The sequence below is a fragment of the Polypterus senegalus genome, chromosome 16 (assembly GCF_016835505.1).
Source record: "Polypterus senegalus isolate Bchr_013 chromosome 16, ASM1683550v1, whole genome shotgun sequence".
Lineage (NCBI taxonomy): Eukaryota > Metazoa > Chordata > Cladistia > Polypteriformes > Polypteridae > Polypterus > Polypterus senegalus.
The window spans coordinates 58,231,878-58,258,558 of record NC_053169.1 but is presented as its reverse complement, the minus strand read 5'-3'; the positions used below and the strand labels follow the sequence as shown (position 1 = coordinate 58,258,558).

The following is a 26,681-nucleotide window of genomic DNA, read 5'->3' as shown; positions in this document are numbered from 1 at the left end:
ACTTTTTGCCCCCTTCCTGATTTCTCATTCTTTTGCATGTTTGTCACACAAAATGTTTCTGATCATCAAACACATTTAACCATTAGTCAAATATAACACAAGTAAACACAAAATGCAGTTTTTAAATGATGGTTTTTAAAAACTTTTCAAAGTCCTGACCTGAATCCAATTGAGTTGCTATGGTATGACCTTAAAAAGGCGGTTCATGCTAGAAAACCCTCAAATAAAGCTGAATTACAACAATTCTGCAAAGATGAGTGGACCAAAATTCCTCCAGAGCGCTGTAAAAGACTCATTGCAAACGCTTGATTGCAGTTATTGCTGCTATGGGTGGCCAACCAGTTATTAGGTTCAGGGGCAAATACTTTTCACACAGGGCCATGTAGGTTTGGATTTTTTTTTCTCCCTAAATAATAAAAACCATCATTCACACACACACACACACACACACACACACACACACACACACATACATACATACATACATACATACATACATACATATACATGTATATATATATATATATATATGTATATATATATATGTATATATATATATATATATATATATATATATATACATATATATATACACACATATATATATATATATATACATATACATATATATATATATATATATATATATATATATATATATATATATATATATATATATATATATATATATATATATATATATATATATATACATATATATATATATATATATATATATATATATATATATACATATATATATATATATATATATATATATATTATATACATATATATACATATATATATATATATATATATACATATATATATATATATATATATACATATATATATATATATATATATATATATATATATATATATACATATATACATATATATATATATATATATATATATATATATATATATATATATATATATATATATATATATATATATATATATATATATATATATATATATATATATATATATATATATATATATATATACTAGTAAAATACCAGCTTACATGCAGCCAGAGGAGTAGTGTGTTAAAGAAGCAATGAAAAGAAAAGGAAACATTTTGAAAATAACGTAACCTGATTGTCAATGTAATTGTTTTGTCACTGTTGTGAGTGATGAGTGTTGTTGTCATATATATATATATATATATATATATATATATATATATATATATATATATTTACACACACACACAAACATATATATATATATACATATCTATACATATACACATATATACATACATATATATCTACATATATACACACACATATATAGATATATATACACACACATATATATACACACAAATACATATATATATATATATATATATATATACATACACACACACACACATATATAAACATATATATACATATACATACATATCTACATATATACACACACAGCTATTTCAGATCAGTGCAATACGCTGTTTGTTAAAACGTTGACTCCAGCCTTACGTGCAATAACAAATCAAATCATTCAGTTGTCTTTGCTCATATGTCATTTTAGAGCTGGACGCCTGGCATCTTTTTGGCCACAAGTTCGTTTCTGTTTGGTGTGAGGTTCTGTGTTGTGGAGATTCTCAGGATGGATTGCAGGTGCTCATCAGTGAGGCGACTCCTGTGTGCTGTTTTGTTAGTCTTTATCACTGAGAAGAGCTTCTCACACAGATATGTGCTACCAAACATGCACAAGGTTCGAGCCGCATGTAGACGGACTTTTTTGTTCTTCAAAGTCACCAAAGCCGCCGTGCAAACTCAGTGCGCAATAACTCTACCTTCGCGAAGCGCTGCATTATGGGATCTGTAGTTTATTGTGTTTATATATATACACATATACATATATACACACACATATATATATATATATATATATATATATATATATATATACACAAAAACTGTGCATCTGGAAAGTATTCATAGCGCATCACTTTTTCCACATTTTGTTATGCTACAGCCTTATTCCACAATGGATTAAATTCATTTTTTTCCTCAGAATTCTACACACGACACCCCATAATGACAATGTGAAAAAAGTTGACTTGAGGTTTTGGCAAATTTATTTAAAATAAAAAAACTGAGAAAGCAGGCGGCAGGATTTTACTTCTATTGCGGCCCAAGCCTGTGTATGTTCTTCTATTTGTGTCCAGGTTCTTATAGACTGTATATTTGCTGCCCAGTAGTAAAACTGGAAGTTAGGTAGAGCCATGCCGCCTTCTGCCTTTTGTCTTTGGAGGGTCGCTCTTTTGATGCGTGGATGTTTTGAATTCCAAATAAATGAGGTTATTGTTGAATCTAATTGCCTAAAGAATGATTTATTAATGTATATTGGAATGTTTTGAAAAAAAAGGAAGAATATTCATCTTTACAGTGTTACTTCATCCAGCTAGTGTGAGATGAAGGGTTGACCATCTATGCAAGTCTTGTTTAATTTTTTCCATGCAGACGGTGAAATATTGTTGATATAGAGCTTTAGGTTTACTTGTGATGTTTACCCCTAGGTATTTAAACTGTTCTGCAATGATAAAAGGTAGGGTATCTAATCTAATATTATATGCTTGAGAATTCACTGGAAAGAGTACACTTTTATTCAGATTAATTCTGAGACCAGAGATCTTTTGAAATTCTGTGAGTGCTGTTAAGACTGCAGGTTTTCTGGGTCCGATATATACAGTACCATATCATCTGCATATAATGAGATTTTCTGTTCCAGTCCTTCTCTGCTAATCCCCTTTATCTGATCAGTATTTCGACAATGTATTGCCAGTGGTTCAATGGCAATTGCAAACAGCAGCGGTGACAAGGCATCCTTGTCTAGTGCCACGTTCTAGTTTAAAGTAGTCTGAGCAAATGTTGATGCAAACTGAAGCTTCTGGGTTAGTATACAGTAATTTGATCCATGCACAAATATTCAGCCAAACCCAAACTTCTCCAGTGTAGTAAAAAGGTATTTCCATTCAATCATGTCGAATGCTTTTTCTGCATCCAATGATAATATATTTCTGGGGTGTTTGATTTAGTTGGTGAGTATATTACATTAAACAGGCGTTGAAGATTTGAAGATAAAGTGTCGGCCCCTAATAAATCCAGTTTGGTCTTGTGATATTACCGAGGGGAGCACTTTCTCCATCCTTCTAGCTATGATTTTTTTAGTATTTTAACGTCGTTATTCAGAAGTGAAATTGGTCTGTATGATGCACATTGTAATAAGTCCTTATTTTGTTTTGGAAAAACAGTGATTAGTGCTTGGCGAAATGTTTGAGGAAGAGATTGGTTATCTCTGGCTTCTGTAAATGTTGCTAATAGGAGGGGAGCTAGCTGAGTGGAGAATTTCTTGTAAAATGAGATAATCTGTCCTCTTAAGAAGGCTTTAAGAGTTTCCCAGAGTATTCCTGCAGAGATCTCGGGGGATGTATTTGTCTCTAGAAAGAATTTGATTTGTTTGGATATAAATTCCGTACAATTCTTGTCAGCTAATAGAAGCGGGTTGAGGCGCCATCTGCGGGGTGAGTGTATGGGGCTTAGTAATTTTAGCTCCAAGATCATAGGTGCATGGTCAGAAATAACATTAGCATCGTATTTGCAAGATTTAATCAAATGCAAGAAGTTATTGTCTATAGAGAAGTAATCAATCCTTGAGTAGCAATGATGTACTGGTGAGTAGAAAGAATATGTTCTTGAATTTGGGTTTAAAAACCTTCAGGGGTCTGATAAGTTGTGATCAGTTATAAACTTTGTAATTATCTTTGCGGTGTTAGATGCCGTTCCCCCTGTGGAGGAAGTCCTATCTAAAAGTGGATTTAGAACACAATTAAAGTCCCCAGCCATTATAACTTTATGAGTGTTCAGATTGGGAATGGATGCAAATAAATTTTGTATAAATTCCTTATCATCAACATTAGGTGCATAAACATTTATCAAGATCATTTTACAGTTAGATAAGTCTCCCATGACCATTACATATCTCCCTTAAGGATCCAATACTACATCTGATGCTACAAATGGTACTGTTCTATGTATGAGAATCTTCGTTAAACTAGAATGGAACATTTGGCCAGTCGAGTCTTTTTGCAGCCGGAACTGATCCTTGCTTAGTAAGTGGGTCTCCTGTAAAAATACTATTTTAGCATTTAGACCTGTTAGGTGAGAGAGTACTTTCTTTCTCTTTAATTCGTGATTCAGGCCTTTAACATTCCAGCTTACAAAGTTAACTGTCCCCTCATGGAGACACTGATTTTGAGTTTTTGATGTCATTTTATAGTCTTAACTGGAAGTGAGACAGCTTCGGCCTTAATTTCCTATTTCCCCTAGAGTTGTTGCCATGCAGCTTATTATTACGTTGGTAGTCATAATTATAAAGATTAAGAGGATAGATTAGGTATAGATCAAGCCTGCTCTCTTTCTCTCCCCCCCTTAACCCAGTATATAAACTGTATTGTTAATGGTGAATGACAGGGCTAACGTCTAGACTTTATCTGAGGCTTGGGTCATTTTCTGTACAATGACAGACAACCTGGCTATTATTCACAGTATTAGAATGTTCATGTCCAATCAAATACACATGTTTTCTACATTTTAAGGATAGGCTTAGACTTTCACATGGACTGAACTTTGCACATTTGAGATGAAGGTGTGCATGTTTGCCCAGTAAATTCATTACTTCATATATGGCTGTTTACTTGAGGATAAAATTCTGAAACTATACATATCAAAACTAAACTTATTTATCAGGGCGTTAGGCAAGAAAGAGATTTCTTTAATATTTATTTGTACTATGCATAATTTTAAATTCTTTCCAGGGTCTCAAGATATACATTGTGTGCACAATTATTAGGCAAGTGAGTATTTTGACCATATCATCATTTTTAATGCGTATATTCCAACTCCAAGCTGTATTAACTTGAATGCTTATTGGATTTAAGCACGTCAGGTGATGTGTATTTGTGTAATGAGGGAGGGTGTGGCCTAAGGAGATCAACACCCTATATCAAGGTGTGGAGAATTATTAGGCAGCTAGTTTTCCTCAGGCAAAATGGGCCAAAAGAGAGATTTAACTGACTCTGAAAAGTCAAAAATTGTAAAAAGTCTTTCAGAGGGATGCAGCACTTTTGGAATTGCTAAGATATTGGTGTGTGATCACAGAACCATCAAACATTTTGTTGCAAATAGTCAACAGGGTCGCAAGAAACGTGTTGAGAACAAAAGACGCAAATTAGCTGCCAAAGATTTGAGAAGAATCAAACGTGAAGCTACCAGGAACCCATTATCCTCCAGTACTTTCATATTCCAGAGCTGCAACCTACCTGGAGTGCCCAGAAGTACAAGGTGTTCAGTGCTCAAAGACATGGCCAAGGTAAGGAGGGCTGAAACCCAACCACCACTGAACAAGAAACATAAGTTGAAACGCCAAAACTGGGCCAAGAAATATCTGAAGACAGATTTTTTTCAAAGGTTTTATGGACCGATGAGATGAGAGTGACTCTTGATGGACCAGATGGATGGACCTGTGGATCAGTAATGGCACAGAGCTCCACTCCAACGTGGAGGTGGGGTACTGGTATGAGCTGGTATTTTTAAAGATGAGCTAGTTGGACCTTTTGCATTGAAGATGAACTCAAAATCAACTCCCAAACCTACTGCCAGTTTTTCAAGACACTTTCTTCAAACAGTGATACAGGAAAAAGACCATGATTTTTATGCAGGCCAATGCTCCATCACTTGCATCGAAGTTCTCCACAGCGTGGCCAGCCAGTAAAGGCCTTAAAGATGAAGGAATAATGACATGGCCCCCCTTCCTCATCTGACCTAAACCCTATCGAGAACTTGTGGGCACTTCTTAAACGCTAGATTTACGGGGGAGAAAAACAATACACCTCTCTGAAGAGTGTCTGGGAGGCTGTAGTCACTGCTCCACAAAAAGCTGATCATCAACAGATCAAGAAACTGACAGACTCCATGAATGGAAAGGCTTATGACTGTTATTGGAAAGAAGGGTGGCTATATTGGTCATTGATTGATTGATTGATTTTTTTTAAATGTCAGAGATGTTTATTTGTAAATTTTGAGGTGTTTGTTTATTATTCTCACTATAACAGTTGAAAATAAACAAGTGAGATGGGAAAATTTTCATTTTTCCTTTAGTTGCATAATAAATCTGCACACTAATAGTTGCCTAATAATTGTGCGCACATATGTATTCCCCTGATGATGTTCACACTCACATTTCCGTTGTGAAACATTCAGGTTTCAGGTTTATTAACATTTTGGATTGACTGATAGCACTGTGTTTGTTCCATATTAAAATTAATCCTCAAAAATACAACTTGCCTAATAATTCTGCACTCCCTGTATTAGTAAAAATCATTTGAATTTATTCAAAATTGTAATAATATTCTGATCTGCCACAAATATTACTATAAAGAAGTATGTACATAATGCTTTCAGTAGAGTTTATAGATATTTTATCCTTAAAGCATTTAAGACTATTTTACAATCTCAGAGTACTCCTTTCAATTAACACAGTTCCAAAATTCATGCATATGTCAATAACTAAAATCTCTGCATACCATCCATATATTTTCCAAACCTGCCTAATCCAGTCTACGGATGAGGTAGCCCAGAAATTACATCAGAAGGTACAAGAACAGGAGCCAAACCCAAAGGAACACTGGCCTTGCTTAACACGCATGCAGACAACTACATACATGCACCCTTTATATTTCTAGTGACACCAATCAAACTAACCAGTATGATATTGCTATGTAGGAGGAAACCCCAAGTACCTGGAGAAGAAAACATTATAGACATGGCAAGAATGCACTATATCAACACAGATTCTACCTAGTACAGAATTTGAACACATAAATTTGAGCTATAAGGCAAACATGAACAGAAGTATGTCACCATTCATTATATATTCAAATTAAAATTAGCCTATGACCTAACACAGCCATTCATATATCCTCTTAACATTTAAACAATCTCAGACAAATATTAGTTTAATGTAGATTTAAATGTTATGCAAGTAAGAAAAATACAAATTTTGAATCACATAAGTGTGTGGGCACTTGCCTTGCTATCAACAGGTACGCCCAATTCTTCCGAGATAAATGGGTGTATAATCCACTTGTAAACTTCTTTAACCTGGATCACATCATCTCTTCCCATATAAAGGCCCTTATTTCTGACATTTTGTTAAAAAAAATAAAAAAGAAAAAAAAGAAAACACTGTTTCACCTGTACATGTACAGTAGGTTAAAATGCACTAATTTACTGAAATACTTAACAAATATGACTATACAATTTTAATTCAAGTAAGAATATATTTGTTCTTTAGATTCATAAACAGAATTAAAAATAAAAACAAAATACACCATTTATAAAGCAGAATGCTTGGCATGCTCTGCTTAGACAGATGGTAAGCTAATTCTGCTACCACAGTCCTGTATTAACTATGTACTATGAACTTAGTGGTGTGGCAAAGGCATGTCAAAGAATCTATGACAGTTTATTTAAATACTTTACGTGTATTATCTTCTCTCTTCCATGATTAAATATTTGCCATTGTAAAGAAACAAATTAGATATAATATGTCTACAGAATCTGTGTGCTGGCAAGACAGAAGCCTAAAATGACAATGTGGTTCCAGATAATGGCTTCACCACCTATAAAAGTGAGGAGAAGGTATCCAGCGTGAAAGATATACTCCTGATCTAGACAAGACAGACTTTCACATTGTCTCTTTTCTTTGATCTTCAATAGATACAGCAATTCTTCTGACACGGGAAATTTTACAGATATTTACTCAGTTTTCTCTGTTACATTAATGAGCCTATAAATATTATTTTCTTATAAACAGTGTTTCAAATTACTACAAAAATCAAGAAAACCCTGGAAAAACTTTGAAGACCTGTTATTTTCAGGAGGCTGCTTTACATCAAACACTATTAGTTGTACCTATGCTTTAAATATAAATTATAAAAGTCACTGCAAATGTTTTGTTCTAGGATACATTAGCAAAATTTGTACACCAAACAGTAATGGTATGTCGATATGCTTCAATGTGGAACAAGTTCTTCAAAATACAGAACTTAAACTGCTAATTCAGCCATACTCAGCAAAGTGCAGTTTGATATTGTCTAGGTAAACTGCTAATTTAGCCATACTCTGCAAAGTGCACTTTGATATTTTTCTCAGCCACAGCATATTACATGACTTCTAGTCAGAGGGGATGCCATTCTTGCAAATTGCAGTTGCCAATCTTGTTGCCTTGAAGATGACAGATTACACAACTATATCACAGAGTTAGACAAATTACATAAATCTCTGACGACTTTCTAGCATAGTTTCAAAAATCCAAATTACTGCAAGCTTGCCCTGTACATATAACCAATTAACGACTGGTAGTGAGGGCAATACACCATTACAGCCCCAAATCACTAAGATTATATAAATGAAGTCCGCACAACTGAAAAATTGCTGAAAAAAATCGAGTAGTGAGACACCAACATCCATATCCTTCTTGAGCTGTCTATATCATTACACACAATGGATGAGCAAATTTACAGGCAAAAACCAGAAAGAGTTGGCCATATTAAATCAGTTCACTTCCCAATGTTTATGCAGTTTTACCAATTATTACAGGAAACCGTTTTAACTGCCCACAATCCTTACACAAAAGTCCACCAGAAAATTGCCCTTTGCCTGTTGTTTCTCCTAATTCACCAACTTATTTAATAGTACCATGACCTCCCGGAACACATACTGTATATAATAATAATGATTCAAGCCTGTGCACTCAATGCACTGTGACCTCTAAATTATCTCAGTCACAACTTCCAAGAAAAGCTACTAGGCTGTCAAAAACTCTGACATATACTTGTATCTTCAGTATTAAGTGTGGGATATTAACACAGTAACCTACACATTGATTACACCTCCACCATATGAACATGAACTTTTTTTGCCAGACAAGATTGTTGCTAGGAATTTCTCAAGGTAAATACTATTATACACAATATACAATATATGACACCATCATAACATTATATACAGTAGTGGTGAAAAATATATTATACTAAAACACGAATTGTATATAACAATATAGTAATGTAAACCTGTTCTCCTGCCCAGCAATATAGCAAGCAAGTCTTCATAAAATAAACACAAAATAAACATTACTTAGGCTGAAATGCAGTTTAGAAAACAGAGATGAATCAGAGACTGTTTTAACTATAGTAACTGCAGTAGGAAAGAAACTATTTGTGTCTAGTAATCCTTGCCTGTAGTGGCTGGTAATGTTTCTTCAATGGTAATAACCGAAGGAGATGGTTGCCTAGATGAGTGTATTCTTTGATTATATTTGAAGCACATTTCTTGACCCATGACACATACAGAACATCAATGAAGTCCAGTTTCTGGCCCACAATCTTTTCTGCTGTTCAAATAATACATTGCAGTTTATGTTTTGAGTGAGCAGATGCACTGCCATACCATACTAATGGAGAAAGTAATGATGCTTTCAATAATAACTCTTGAAAACTGTACAAGAACTTACTGGGGCAGGTTAAACTTTTTAAGTTGATGGAGAAAAAAAACAAATACTGCTGAGCTTTTTTTGATAAGACCAGTAGTGGTTTCACTTTCAATGGCGACACTTTTATAAGCAAGGGTGTAAGTTAGGACTGTTTCCATACTTGACAACTTCCTTTCTACAACTTATACTTTAATCACCATTAAAACCATGATCTGATTACTTCGTGAGATTGCCAGACTATTCTTTAAACACATGAGCTCATCCATAAAGTAGTGGCTTTTATGGCTAACAGCCTTCTTTCCAGAATACATGTTACATCTCTACACCCAGACTGCTAGTCCTGGAGTGCACTTTGTTAGCACAAACAGCCATGCATGGATACTGGACACTGCCATATTGTGACAAATTGTCAGCTTGTCACTTTTCTGCAACTGCATTGCTGAAACAGAACAGTCAAAGTATCATGATTAAATATTGATGTCTAGTTGTCAGAGAGGAATGAACACCATTTATGCAAGTGATATACCAACCAGTGATATTTCAGTTCTGATATTAATTGTAGTTTAAGCTTTCATTTTATTTTATAAAATTAATTTTTATTTTGTTCTAGTTTTCAGTGGAGTTAACAATTTTTATTTTTATTTTGATCTGCACTTAAAATTTTAGTTTTTATTTTATTTTATTTAGCTCTGGCTTTTTTTTTTACCTAATATTAGTACAATTTTAGTTTTTTTTTTTCTGTTGCAAGACCCCAAATGCTGGCCTTCACATAATTCAATGTAAGTTATGTTTCAGTCAACAAAATACACTCGCAGTTCATAATGCCGTTAAACACAGCTTGACTATCAATGATCAAACAGATTAAGTGGCCTAATGAGTGTCATCAGCAAAATCAAATGTTTCAACCAAAGAAACCAGTCTATGCAATCACATTGCTGTTAAGCTTTAAACAAGGCACGCATTTCTACTGGTTATGTTTCATATCTCATCAACATTCTTTACACACACATAGGTAAGGTACATATTTGGCTATGAAAGAATGTTACATTTATAGCAACGAGAGAGAGCAGAGAGAGCGCATTTGCTCCTCAACCTCCATGTGTTCTAAATTTGCCGTTGCAATTTCACAATTCAAACTCATTTAATTCAAATGAAAGTATAGAATAGTGTACAAAAAAAATGGATTTCAATTTTGGCCTTAATTGAAATATTTAGTTGTTTTTAAAAGCTTTTAATTCTGATGCTTTAAGTTGGTTTTAATACAGACTGTTCAACAAAAGGATAACAAGGAAAACAAAAGAATATTTTATTTAAGGTCAAAATTTAGTTTTTAAATATTGGATTTTTTTTCTTAGTCTGATCCCATTTTTTATAAAATTAAAAATCGTTTATGGTCTCCTTTACTTTCTTGTAAAAGTCCTCCTTATTTTCCATTAGTTTTAAAAGTCTCCCATTCTGGCAGTTGGTAAAAATAAAAAATAAAAATAAATAGACTGCTGCAGTGCACTTGACTTTCTGATATCGCTAACTTATTGGCGCCGAGATCCTCTGCATAGTACAGCAGAAACAAGCACCTGTTGGGCTTCAGTGCGACTTGGTACTGTCTGCCTCAACTTGTGCCTTTTTACTGCAGTTTAATGTCCGATCAGTAAGACTAAATATGTCACACACATTCATTCAGGATATTAGCCAGACTGTGGAAAGTCAGGGTATATAATAAACACGAGTGCAAACATTATATTGGCCACATACAGTGAGACAGCAACAGACACACAACAATTGCATGCATCATCCCAGTGTATGAGGGATAGCGCTGTCCAAGATGAGGCTCATCTTGTTGCTGCCGCACCTTGCGTTTCTCCCCAATATATGATCAGGAAATGTGCAAATTCAGCGAATTTGACTATAAAAATTATCAAAATTATTAGGATCATACAGAAAACAAATTTATAGCACAGACCAGTGGACAAATTTATTTTATGTTATCATTATTAACTTTTTTTACTTTTCAGGATGACAGGTGAGGCCGCATGTCATTGTATGAAGTGTAGTCATGGTGCCAGAGAAGTGCTGGACTTCCACTAAGCACTGATCCATCTGGCCCTGCACTGAAACTCAGAGACTCGTTTCTTCTTCTCGCACACTACATTTGCTTTTATTATCATCTGTAATGAAAGTTTTTCTAAAAGTTACTCCCTCGCTTTCTACTCACAAACACTGTGCAAAGTCGCCATCGTCAACCACATTTGCTTACTGCTTCAACCCAACAAGCCAAATGTGCGCAACAAACAAACAACGGTCCTTTACGGAGGTTGTGCTACATGACTATGGTAAGCCCAAGTTACGAGATCACTTCATAGTGAACAGGAACATAGTAACACCGCAATGTAACTGAACACTCATGGTGACCTACAAACAACCCCTCTGCACAACTGAACCGAACTGAATGAAAATGCTATTGCTGTTTTTACTCAGTTTTCGTTCTCGTTTTAGTTTGTTCACATAACACTAATTTTTATTTTTATTTAGTTTTAGTTTCTCTGTTTGCCTTAATTTCAGTTCTTGCTCTTGTAAAACAAAAAACAATATATTTTTAGTTCTAGTTCTCATTTTCATTTTGAAAATATCACTGATACCAACTATAGTTAACCTACACTTAAAAACATTTAATATTGCATTTGTGATTTGTAAGGTGTTTTAGGTAAAAATATTAGGTTTTGCCTGATACACCATGAAAGGTCATTATAATTCTAGAAGCACAGGATATACATATACAGGTAAAATGATCTAGATAAGGTCAACTGTAAGAATTGTTTGGAAGAACTGGAAAACTTTAGATGCAGTTTTACATTGTGCTATATGAAGAACATATCACAGATAAACAAATCTACACAGTGCATTCAACTTCTGCTTCACCTACTCTTCCCTCACAAGAAAATACATAATCAGTGACACTTTATTGTATTATATAAAGACAAAGTTATATGATAGAGGTACACAGATGTGAGAGGACCATATGCTCATACAGTTAAGAATGTAAAGGAAGAGACCAACAGGAAATAAGTAGAGTAATAGTCAAGGTAATGACAGACAATAGTTGACCAGAACGCTGATACGACTGCCAGGATTAAAGTATGAAGATCTTGTAGTGAAAAATGGGGTAATCAGCAGCTGATCCAACAGACTTTTACTCTTGTTTTATGGTCCTAGTATGAAAAATCTTTATATGAATATTCATTATTTTACTTAAACAAACCAGGATGAACTGAATTTACTTGACTTTAATTACAGGTATTGCAATCCTTTCTAGTACAATCTTCCTATGTTGTACTAGTTGTTTATGCATTTGTTTTGGTAGGATTCTTTTTCAATTAGTTTATGACCTGGAAATTGGAAAAAAAAGTACAGATGCCACAAAACCTGTTTTAATTAAATCGATGACCTTGGGAAAGGATAAATATCTTTGGACTAGAAATCACAGAATTAGTTTGAGCTTGAGAAAGGAAGGAGTGCACTTAAAAGATCAAACACTTTGATCAGAGTCATTCATCAACAAGACAAGACAGCCAATCAAATGTGTACAATGTCACATGTCCCAAAACCTCATGTGTCCATTTTAACATAAACACAGCTTGTAAAAGTGACAAAAAAAAAAAACAAGAAGAAAAAAGCTTATTAGCCTTAAAATTGACATTTAAAAAGCAAAAAGCAATACATATGATTGAATACCTATTACTGACATTTTACATATCCATGATGTCTTGGCTACATTATTATTTTTGCATCAGGTCAATTTTATTTCAAAATTAATTTCTTACTATAGAAAAAAAAAAAAAAAGTAAAAATCATACCTGATTTGGTCAAACTAACACAAACTAGAAGTGGATAAATACATTTACAAGGGTGTTTTTTGTTAAATCACAAGTACTAAAATTTTCAGTTGTTTTTAAGTAGAAATATGTTGCATAACCAAGTAAGGGAAAATAATGCAAATACATTGAACAAATATTTGTTCCACATTTATCTGATCTCATAATAAGAGTACCAAATTTGTCATAGAATAAAAGGAAGCTCATTTGTTAACGTGTGGTTAATGTACAAAATGTATAGGTCGATTTTGTCTGTTGACTTTGTTAAAAATTTTTTTAGAAATATTTGAATTCATTTAAAAGTGTAAAGCATTGTGCATAAAGAGATTTCGTACTATTAATACATGATAATACAGTATAATGCTTACAGATGTAAGCTACTGTTATTTAAAAAAATATTTAATACACTGCAGCAAAACAAAAATTCTTACCCCACTTCTTGCTTTACCAGCAACCACATTGCATGCTGTCATCAGGCGGTCACATCCCAGTCATGAAAAGAAGACAAACAAGTAAAAGAAGTTTGTAGGAGTTCTCCAAAAGTTAGTAGTTAAGTTCCTTGAAATACTAAAACATTTCATTAATGTAAAATCCTAGCAAACATCACCAAAAATAAAATTTATTTGGTTAGGTAACTAAGAAACATACCTTCCCCTAACAATGCTGTAAATAGTAATCTGGTTTTACTGGTACATTACATACCTATAGATTAATGGAATTGTTTCAAGAAAGATCTTAAAACCAAATTTTAAACCAATATAGTTTGCTTTTACAAAGAAAATCTCCATCATCTTTTAAGATCATAGAAGGTTTAGTTACTATTTGCTAAAAGCAGATTCTCGTGAGATAAAATAAAATCAACAAACTTCTCAAGAATCTTATGACTGTGACCAAATGCAGTGCTTTAAGAACCGATTCAAAATTTCAATCATTTCACTTCTGTGAAAAAGCTACAGGTTTTTAGTTTGGGTTAAACTGTTCGGATGGTAGTTTCAGGTAACACACTGTTTATAGTTTAGTAAACTTTACAGAATAGCAGACTTCGAGAACATAAAATCTTTGCAGTGTTGACAATGCTTAAAAGTACACATGATGCTCATTTATCTATTCGTTCACTCATTTTTCATACCCATTTATACAGGGCCACAGTAGACTTAGGAACCAACACATGGCAGGCCATAACTCCATCCCAGGACACCCTAACTCACATACAGTACACTCACACACCTCACTCTCTCATAACAAGCTAACTTCAAGCTGCCAAACAACATTCCTCCAATAAAAAATGAATCGCATATAGGGAAAATGCTGAAACTCAGATGTGTTTCTCTCCACCGCATCAACATTTTGATCTATAGGTTATAATTTTTTTTTTGTAATTTCACAATAATTTCAAAAACTCACATATTTCAAGTTGAATCCATGTCGTGGCAGAAAGATTTTGGTGCTAATCATAAGTTCACATACTATAAAATATCACCCTTTGTGAAACATGCCACCACAAGAAATGTACACAGTAGTTCAGTTATAAGAAAAAAGTTTATAAACCATTTGGAAATAATAGGATTTCTACAATAATCACTCATAAAAACTGTTCAGAAGTCATTAAGAAGGCTAACAGAATGTTAGGTTATATACAGAAGCACAACGTGTACAGTACAAGTCCAAGGATGATTATGCTCAAGCTTTATAACACACTGCTATAGCCTCATCTGGAGTACTATATTCAGTTTTGGTCTACAGGCTACAAAAAGCATATACAGTAGCAGCGCTATAAAAATCCAAAGAAGAGTAACTAGGTGGATTCCAGGGCTACAGGGGATGGATTATGAGGAAAGATTAAAAGAGCTGAGCCTTCTCAGATTAAGCAGAGAAAGATTAGGAGGAGACCTAATTGAAGTGTTTAAAATTATGAACGGAATTAGATTCAGAGGATCAAGACTGTTATTTTAAAATGAGTTCAGCTAGAACTCAGGGACACAATTGGAAGCTTATTAAGGGAAACTCCTTCAAACGTAGGAAGTTTTTTTTTTTTTTTTTATATACACATAGAGTCATAGACTAATATAAGTTACCAAGTAGTTGTGGTAGACAGTAGGACATTATGGACATTCAAAATTAGACTTGATATTATTTTAGAAGAATTAAGTGTATATAAACTGTGAGCTTTGTTAGGCCAAATGATCTGTTCTTGTCTACATTGCTCTAATGATTTAAAAAATAAATAAATAAATAAATAAAAAAGTGACCTGTGATTCCCTAGTCTAATGACTTCTCCATGGGCTTGTTTAATTCAGGTATTCCATTCAATGATAAGACTGGCGGTGTGGCTTGGACATGGCCTTGAAAAACAAACCCATTTTGCTAGGCTTTAGAGGCACACGAAGCCCGTTAAAAAAGCAAATTTAGCAGACCTCCAGCTACACAAAACAACCACTTGCATTCCAGACTAAGTGACTGAACTATTCATACTGGGATCTGCCTGGGCTTCATCTGATTACAGAGGTGTAAATCAGAGTTGAACTGAAATCTCTCCAGGGGCCCCTATGCAGACCTCTTGAGCAAGGAAGCACAATATGGACTCAAGTAAGAACAAAGACATACAGTATAATTCAAAGGATGACAACTAGGATGGACAGAATAACTTGCCTATTAGAAGACACTGATATTGTAACTGGAAGTGACTTTAATTCAATCAGGAGAAGGTTCCACCTTCCTTTAAAACCCCAATACAGTCCATCTCTCAAGGGGAGAAGCAAAATGTAGTAGAGAATGAGGGAAGCAATGAGAAGCTTGGAGTATTGGGAATTGAACATTCACTGAAATTCTTTAGGGAATCCAAGAAAACTCTGGGACTCTTCCCAGTGGCACTTTGAGCACATTCTTTAAAATGCCGTTGTAAAATGTTCTCTCAAACTAACAGGCTGTGAGTGGCCCTCTCCAAGAGAAGCGGAGAAGGTGAAATTCTCTTCTCTTCGAGGATCAGAAGCTGAGATACTGTCTATAAAGCCAAAGCAGTGTGCCAGTAGTCTGACAAGGCTGAGAAGCCATTACTTCAAGCAGAAAACTTCAGGATCTAAACTCTTGGGCCAGAATAAATAATGCCTTTCCCTATGAAATGGCAAAAGACAGCAATCTGAGAAAGCAGCAGCAGCACAGCACTGACAAGGGTCATGCAGCAAAGACAAGGAGTGTAAATTCCTGAAAATGAAAATTCCTCCACTTGAACCCAAATCAACAACAGCACCAACAGCTCCACACAACATCAGACATCAACTTAAAAGTAAAAACTTGGTATCGTAGAACTATTTATGTGTGTCAAGATAAACTAGAACTTTAAGTATTTGTAAACAGCCAGCCTATGTTTTATTTGTCTGTCTGCATCCAGTCTTATATGTCAACTAGCTGTACCCCATGGCTGTGCCCACATAGTAATGAAACAGGACAAACTTTAAAAATCAATAGACATTGGCACTATATCTGAGTGTGTTCAGCTCTGATGGAAGAGTGTTCCCCGTGTGGGGAGAAAAGCACATGGCAATGATATATCTGGCTATCAGCAGCTACCCTCTAAAACACAAGGAGCTCTGATCTCTCTCTCAAAAACATTAAACGTTACTCCTTAACAATCTGTTGATACAATACAATACAATTTATTTGTGTATAGCCCAAAAATCACACAAGTGTCGCAATGGGCTTTAACAGGCCCTGCCTCTTGACAGCCCCCCAGCCTTGACTATCTAAGAAGACAAAAAAAAACTCCCAGAAAAACCCTTGTGGGGAAAAATGGAAGAAACCTTGGAAAGGGGTCTCTTTTTGAACTGCCTTTCCCAGGTAGGTTGGGCATGCAGTGTGTGTCAAAAAGATGTAAAAGTGGTACAGGATATGTACAAGGGAAGTGTAAAAGTAGTGAGGTCTGCAGTAGGAGTGACAGATGCGTTCAAGGTGGAGGTGGGATTACATCAGGGATAGCCACTGAGCCCTTTCTTATTTGTAACGGTGATGGACATGTTGACAGAGGAGATTAAACAGGAGTCCCAGTGGACTGATGATGATTGCGGAAGACACTATGATCTGTAACGAGAGTAGGGAGCAGGTTGAGGAGACCCTGGAGAGTGGAGATATGCCTCAGAGAGGAGAGAAATGAAGGTCAGTAGGACCAAGACAGAATACATGTGTGTGAATGACAGGGAGGTCAGAGGGATGGTGATGATGCAGGGAGTAGAGTTGGCGAAGGTGAATGAGTTTAAATACTTTGGACCAACAGTACAGAGTAAAGGAGAGCGTGGAAGAGCATAGACAGTATGCATAGACAGTAAACAGACATTGCTTGTAACCTCACCAATTGACCAACAGGACGTTAGTCCACATGATTGACTGATCAAACCAAGTTGGGTCACCTAGCCATCTGGCCCAGCTGTTGGGTACAAGTCTCCGATAGCCTTATTCCAGGCTTGGTTCTTGTAATGTTTTACTGAATGATCACAGAAGTCCATTTGAGAGTTGTCATTTATCACTGGCTTCCCAAAAACCAAATTATAAAGAGTTAACCTACCAGGAGTATATACGCCCAATAATATGACTCTGCCAAAAGAAAAAAAAAAAAAAGGTACATACAAAACTACAATTTGTTTTCACAAAAGTCAGCTATTTTCTCAGAAAAGCATTACTTTTTACATAGCAAGTAAAATGTCATGTGATATTGTTGTTAGGGACAGGGGCACCACATAATACCCAAGACAAGTACAGTATAGGTATAAAGAAAACTTCCATATATTGCATTTAACTATTTTGTTTGCTTTATTGTTTTAAAACTTATTTTTATATATCTAATATCCCTGGGATTATTTCAGGTTTAGATAGACACAAGGAAAGGGTATTTGTGGTTATAAATCATAGTTGACTCTCAAATTAGGATAAGGAAGAAAACTCAACATTTTCAAAATCACTTTATTGCCACCCACTGGGAGTTTTTGTTTTCTTCTTTTTTTCATAAAGCAGTAATTACAACCAATGTAGACAATAATTAATATTTATGAGCAATTACAGAATTACTTTTTGGGGTTATAATCACCCTTTCTTTTGTATACACAAGAGAACAGCTGCTAATTATATATGTAATTATTTTGAACAAACAGAGCCTCACTATTTGAACACTTCATTTTTATTACAGATTCTTGTGAGCCTGTTCACCAGATTCTGGACTTCTTTTCAGTCTTTGAGACTGGTTGTCACAGAATCTATCCCACTGTCTTCCTCTTCTTGGTTTTGTGAAGTAGTGCTGGCATCATAGCACTTTTGATTTTGTTATCTGGCACTTGTATCCATTCCAATGTCTTATTCCATCATCACAAGTGATGTACCTCAAGTTGGAACTTAGTTGTATTTTCCAAGAGTCAGACACATTTACATGTACAGTGGTACCATGTTTAAGTACTCAGGGTGTAGATTAATGATCAGCTTGCAACTGGCAGGCAGAAGACTGGAATTTTGTCTTTTTTCACATTGCAAAATAGTGTTAGTTTAAAATATTTTTAATTTACATTTAAATAAAGGAGTATTAAGAACCTAATTTATTTTTAAAATTAGACATACTGTATGTATAGTTCTTTGTTTTTGGTATTAGAATTTAGTTCTGTATTTTATACTAGGTATTTAAGATACAGTACAATTTTGTACAGTTCTCCACAAAGATGTGGAATTACAGCTGAATTGAAAATAATATTCCTTAAAAGGCAATACACTTTGGTAATACTGTATAATGAAAGTAGTTTTTGTGGGAAAACAGATGCACAGATATGTAATACAGCTACAGAATTCATTTACCATGTTAGGATTTTGTTGAAAATTTTGTGACACTTCGTATGCTTTCTATCCTGCCTCACATGCATTTTCCTCAGAAATCACAGAGTTTTAACAAAGTGTTTCTGTTCGTAAACACAAGAGGATTCCACAGCTTTACACCATCTTATTTTAATGCGACAATGGAGTTGACACAAAACAGAAAAAAAACATTTTTTTATATTTATTTTGGACATAGTATGCATTTTGAGAAATCATCAAGCAAAATTCTGACTTCTCATAGATTTTTGCAAATATAGCATATGCATGTATTTTTATGGTAAAAATCATATTAGTCAATCCATTAAGATGATAATTTGCATGTTTAACATTCAACAGAATCAATTTTTAATTTCCATAAACACTTAAGAGGTCTGCAAGATTTTGTATGCATTTTCTAGCCATACAATAAAAGGGATACTAATTTTAAGACTAAACATTACAACCTGCTCAAACCAAAATGCTCCCTATTATATAGAATGCTCCAACTTGCCACTTCAGATCTGACACCGCAGCTTAAGCTATTAATGGTAAAATTTACCTGGAAATGCTATAGTAAAACACTCAAAAGAGCATTTTTAATGAGACAACTGAAGAAGATTTTGAATGAAAACTACAATATTTTTTAGAATAGAAGTCATATCATATGAATTTTATTTATTATTGTCTCATATAATTAAATGTTTTCTAATAAGAAATTGACATTGGTATGATAATATCCTGAGCAAAACTACACTGGTAGAAGAGCTGATAATTATGTTGACATCATTCCCAGACCAAGAACCAGAAATAAAAAGGATGGAAAGAATGCACTATACTGTTTGTCACACTCACAAACCCACACCTACTCAGATCAGCCCCAATTAAGCACACAGAGAATATGCAAACTATTAACAAACATATGTTTTGAAAAATATATTCCTAATACAGTTTACGCAGTTGTACATAAATACACTGCTCGAAAAAATTAAGGGGACATTTATTCCACACATCGAATCTGATGAGTGAAATATTCAAGTGGAAAATACTGTGCAATTCCTTGAGAACAAAATGATGTAACAGCAAACAATTTTGGAGACCAAAATCACCAACCCACTGAGGGCTGAATTCGACATCACACAGAAAATCAAAGTGAAAACTTAAAATCACAGGCTGATCCAACCTGCATGAAATTCATCCAAGCAACTTATAATGTGACTCAGAAGTGTGTATGGCCTCTACATGTTTATATGCACTACCAACAATATTTGGGCATGCTCCTGATAAGAAGACCAATGATGTTGTGGGGGATCTCTTCCCAGGCCTGGCTCAGTGCATCAGTGGGCCCCTTGGACAGTCTGTAGCGCCACTTGGCAGCACTGGATGTACCGATATATGCTTCCTAACTGGACATACAGATATCCATGAAGTGTAAATGGCTGGGTGATAGAATGTGATGATTAAGTGTTCCCTTATTTTATGAGTAGTGTATTTATTAATAAAATACTATTTTAAATATATAAAAACTGTGTCATGATTACAACCCAAAAGTTTTAATTAAGATTAAAAAAAATGTTTACTCTGAGATTGTCTTGTTTGACATACCTTTATAACACTGCATGGAAGTGTGGCACAGTGCCTCAAAAACTGGGGTGGTGAACCTAATTTTTAAGAAGGGAGACCAGAGGGTTTGCTCCAACTTTAAGGGGATCGCATTACTCAGCCTCCCTGAGAAGGTCTATGCCAGGTGCTAAAAAGGAGAGTCCATCTTGTGGTAAAACCTCAGACTCAGGAGAAACAATGCAGATTTGGTCCCTGTCACAGAAGTATAACCAACCAGTCTAAATGTGTTTTGTGTTCTTGGAAATAGCATACAACCGTGTCCATTGGGGTGTCCTGTGAAAGGGTTCTTCGGGAATATGGGATATTGGGCCTTCTGTTACAGGTGATTCAGTCTTGGTGTTTGGTTCTAATTGCCAACAGTAAGTCAGACTTGTTCACGATGGGTATGGGACTCCACCAGGATTGCCCTTTATCACTGAGCCTATTCAGAATTTTTAAGAATACAATTTCTAGGTGCAATGAAGAGATGTAATGGGTCCAGTTTAGTGACCTCAGAATTGAATCTCTGCTTTTTGCAGATGCTATAGTCCTGTTGACTTCATCAAATGGTGACCTCAATTGAGCACTGTAGTCAGGATGAGGATCAGCACCATGTCCAAGGTCATGTTTCTTAGCCAAAAAAGGATAGAGCGCCCTCTCCAGGTTGTAGTAGAGGTGCAACCATAGGAGGAGTTTTAGTATCTCAGGGTCATGCTCATGAGTAAGGAAAGGAGAGAGATCAAGATGCGGATCGGACTGCAGTTAGCAGTTGTACAGACATTGTACCAGTCATTCATGGAGAACAGAGAGCTGTCATGGAGAAAACAGAGAAGGCAAAGTTCTCAGTTTACTTATGGCTATTAACTTTGCGGAGTGACCACAAGAATTGACTGGAGATGAAAGTGGTGGAAATGAGCTTCCTTTGCAGTGTGTCTGGGCTTAGTCTTAGTAATAGGATGAGGAGCACAGACATTTAGGAGGAACTCAAAGTACAGACACTGCTCCACTGTATTAAACATTGTAGTGGATCAGTAATCTGATCAGAATGCCTCCTGGACAACACCATGGGAAGATATTTCATGCATGTCCAACTGGGAGGAGACCTCGAGGAAGACCCAGTACATACTGGAGTAATTACATTTCACAGCTGGCCTGGGACAGCCTTGGAATCCCCCTGGAGGAGTTGGCAGTAAAAAAGGGATGTCTGGACATCTTTGCTTAGGCTACTGCCCCAGCAACCCAAACCCTGAAAAGCAGTAGAAAATGAACTAACAGATTGACAGAAAAGGATACTCTAGGAGTTAAAAACAACTATTTAAAAGAGGAGTATCTCATTCTGAGTTCAATTTCATTATGAGTTGGTGCAGCCCGAAGTGTCATCAACAGCTGCAACAGTATCAACACATATACAGATCATATTTCTAAGGAAAGCACAGATGTTTTCATTTTTGCTTACCAATTTATGTATACAAGAGAATACATCCTCACTAGCTGCATGAAACCATGTTAATTACTACAGATAAGTTTCAAATTCACACAGGATATTACTGATACTTTACTAATCCCAGAGCAGTGTATCTATCTATCTCCCTTCCATTCAGGACATACATAAAACATAAAACACACTGTCTTAGAAATACAAACCATATTAATAAATAACTTTTGTACAGTTATTTGTCTTCCTCCTCCTCCATTTCAGGACCGTCTTCACTTGTAAAATTACATTCATTGGACAATGACTGACTGACATTTTTTTTATCCCCAGGTCATAAGCCTATTCAACTAACTGATCTGCGTTCCAAATTATATATATATATATATGTTATATTTAATGTGTGATGTTGTTTGTATTATACTACATCCACAAATTCATGAGAGACATGCAAACAAGAATCTCACTGTAATATATACACAACTTTAAATTTGAAATTGTAATATAACTAGGGGGCTCCGCCCCCTGCTTGCTTCGCTCGCCAACCCCTGTGTTTGTTTAATCGGATATACAATTTTAAAAGCGTTTTGTTTTTCTTTGGAATCATTGCTTTAACTTGTCCGGCACCACAGATTCTCATAGTGTATGGTCCATTATTGTGTAAATCCACATTTTATGCATTGAATGATGCGAAGGCGAAAAGACTTTGTTTTCCACTCTTTGCCTTTTATTTCTGACCTTGATTTGTCCTGCTATTTTTTCAATTACGCCTGGTTCTGATGATGAATCACCTTTTGTTTAGGCTAATGCTATCTTTACTATCTTTGTTTTTGATACTGTAGCGACTGAAGTAATAAAATGTCACAAAAGTTCTACTTGAACAATCACCAACTTCATAACCCCAAACACAACTTTCTAGCACCCTCTCCAATCCCTCTTCCCCCGGGTCTTGCGTACCCCTAAACTCCCGCATCAATCATACCCCGCTATCAGTCTTCCATGCTGTACTCCGCCCTCCCTCAATCGGACGTAATAGTGACTTAAAACCAAAAAGGCTTCAACTTGGCTGGGACGCTACAATACAGTACTTTCGAATTTTACTGCTTTCATATTCTGTACCTTTTTCTGCATGCGTATCGCGCCATTGTTTGTTTGAGATTTTGAATTCCACTGCTTAATCTCTTATCTGCCTTTTTCTCTCTCCAACGGTTTTGGGTCTGTTTTCTCCGCGCTTCTCTTGCTTCTTTACTGAGAGCACATGGCTGTGCTCTTATTTGATAAGAAGAGCGTGTCTTGCAAGAATCTTATGTTCCACGTCCCCGCAAGATGGCCCTGGGACAATCTCTTGGCACCAAGTCTCATGTTTATGGTCCCCGTGAGACGTTCCGTGGCCAGTCTTTTTTGTCTCACGGGTCTTTTAAATGTCTTCCTAGAAATTCAGAGAAGATCACGTATTGTCACCCTGGAAATGTCCTTTCCAGGATTTTTTTTTTTATATATAGAGAGAGATTTATGTTCTACTTATCATTCCACAGGACAAGATTCTTCACAATACAGTATGTACTATAAAATTGACTGGGAATCTCCATTTATTCCTACTAAATTTCATTCAACCTCAGCTCCAACCTACTGCCCTTCTCCGAAAAATGTACCGAATTTTGAGTTTTAAAACAGTTTATATATATATATATATATAAGATAATATATTCTTTTTCAGCAATTCAAATAAAACCATTTTAATTTTGACAAATGAATAGATCAACACATGAAATAGAAGTAACTAACTATATTTATCACACTATACCTAAGAACCAAACTCACCTCTCTAACAGACAGCTGAGCTGGAAGGGACACAGATATTACAAAGTTGTCAAACTGGAATTGAGCACTTTTAACTTCATTGGAAATCTGTAAGGAAAATAACAGTTAAGATATCAAGGATCTTGAAAGTACACATTTTTTAAGCCATATTAACAATGTTTTAAAGAAATGTTTAATAATATACTGCAAATATATTGATTTTCTTATATCAATGGAGCTAACTAGCATCTCAATTTAATAAACTTTTCAATACAGTACTTTTAAAAGGGTTCAGAAAACTGGAATCAGCGAGTGTCATGGTGACACAGTGGTTAATGCCACTGCCTTACAACTCCAGGAGAATCTGGTTTTAAATACCTGCTCAGTCACTGCCCATGTAGAGTTTATACTGTACCTTCTTCTATTGGTTCTCTTTGGGTATATCAGTTTAGGTTAGGTGGCAATTCTAAAGTGTTCTTGTGTGTGAGTGTACCCTAATATGGACTGCTTTCTCACTCAGGATTGATTAGTTCCTTGTCCTTAGCACTGCAGAATAAGCCCAATTTTCCCTTAATAAAGCAAATTAACTTTATTTTTTTTTAAACTGGAAATCATTCAAAACATAAACATACAACACAATATGAATATCACCATTAACAGAAATTGCTCAAAAAAATGAGCGATAATAAGCTGTGAGTAAATTGACTCCAAGAGTATTATTTACCACATAAACATTTTGTGCTCTCCTTCGTTTTATTAATCTACATTACTGACAAAGACAGGATACAACATTCTATGACTCAGAATGATATTAAGCAAGTGAGAAAAATGGACAAAAAGGATTTGACCAAGTGCTCCATTGCTAATTACGCACTATATGTTGAATAAATACTACAAGAAGCAACTTTCAAACTTACATGTGCTGCAAAATCCTTTTCACTATAGTCTTGGAGGACTCCAAGACATACCACACAGATATTTTCTCCATCTTTGTTACTAGAGATGAATTCAGGCACTGTTAAAGATATAGTATCATTTTTGTCTTGCCCTGTATTTAAGTTATTTGGTTCCTCCAGTTTAATCTTCTTATAGGGTGGATCCTTTTCTTCTTGTATGTAAGGAACACATTTGTTTACATCATTGGGAAAAGCAAAATCAAATAATTGCTCAGCCAAAACCTAAAGAACAGACAATAAATTATTTGAATTTAAAATACTGTTACAAAATATCATCTTCATACAATGACCACTTTTCAAGTAATGGAAGTAGCATTTTATGACTGTTTCTAACTATTATATAGCAAGAGTAACAGTACTCTAATTCAGCATCACAAAATAAATTACTTCTGTACCAGCAACCTCACAAGGCCACACTATCTGTCTGCCTGTTAAATATTAATCCTCAGTCTTAGCAGTGCTTATTAAAAAGATGCACACAAGAAAAGAGATTGATATATGATAAAAAGCAAAACAAAAAGTTGTTTTTTTTTCTTTTCCAATACCAACAACAAAAAAGTAAATTATGTGTATTTCAACCTATTTTCTCAGGGTACACTATAATCAAATAACGTAACATTCTCAAACATGCCCAATTCAACTTACTTGTTACAAAAGGACACACTGTCCAGGATACCTTTCCACTGCAGGGCCCACTCGTAGACACTGGGCCAAATCGGAAGAGCCAACACACCTAATTTGCATATCATTGAAGAAGTGAGATGATGTCTGACTACTTAGTCAAAAGCCCACTCAGACAAGGGAAGAACAAGGAAATACCTTACGAACAATCATTAAATATAAGATTCAAAACAGGGGCATCATTTATAAAACTTTGTGTGGAAAAATAAGCACATGCCAAAAAAACAGTAAAGTGAACATACCATAAAAAAAAACAAAAAAACAAAAAACTGATTTATAAAACCTGACTTATGCACATCTCTACGCAATTTATGGTGGATAAATCACAGTTACCTTGTAAATATGCATATGTGAATGCGCCTTGAATGTCACCCTGAAACATCCATATATGGAGCATGCCTATCAACCTCATACATATGCAATCACAATGCTACAGCAGCTTATTACTGACATGTCAAGACCCTCCCATCTACATTCAACAGAGAGCGCAAGATTGTGTTCATTATACCACCCCTTCTCCGAGTTCTGGGGGTTCAAGAAATGTGTAAGGCACCATCAACTCAGTGGTTAGTCACTATCACCTGGCACATGTAATGACATGATTGACATTGCAATGAATAGTACAGGCCTTACAAAACAATAAAGATTCAGTCAGTTACCTTACTAACAAGCCAGCCATCACATAAAGCACTATCACATCTGTCAAAGCTACTTTGCCACAAAATAAATGTATCACAGGTGGACACATGCAAATGAGTCACAATGTTTTCTAGTCAAATCTTAGGTGACTTTTTCATTAATGGAATGTAACTGGTTATGCTTAACTAAAGCAGATTTATTCTATCTAGGTGGCCTTATTGCAAGGACTGCAGTAAAGTGCTCCAGTTATGTTAAAAGAAATGGACGCTGCTGCCAACTGCCTTAATATGTTCTCAAAAACGT

The 26,681-nt window shown here is 35.1% G+C and overlaps 1 protein-coding gene across 1 annotated transcript in view; it reads right to left on the bottom strand.

Moving 5' to 3' along the window:
- Positions 1–26,681, bottom strand: part of pus10 (pseudouridine synthase 10) — a 63,760-nt gene that overhangs the window by 34,801 nt on the left and 2,278 nt on the right. The window contains exons 3-6 of the mRNA XM_039738282.1: positions 25,020–25,280; positions 24,124–24,210; positions 13,880–13,914; positions 7,116–7,227 (exon numbers count right to left, since the gene is read on the bottom strand). Coding sequence (XP_039594216.1) covers positions 7,116–7,227; positions 13,880–13,914; positions 24,124–24,210; positions 25,020–25,280 — 495 coding nt within the window. The remainder of the gene's footprint in view (positions 1–7,115; positions 7,228–13,879; positions 13,915–24,123; positions 24,211–25,019; positions 25,281–26,681) is intronic.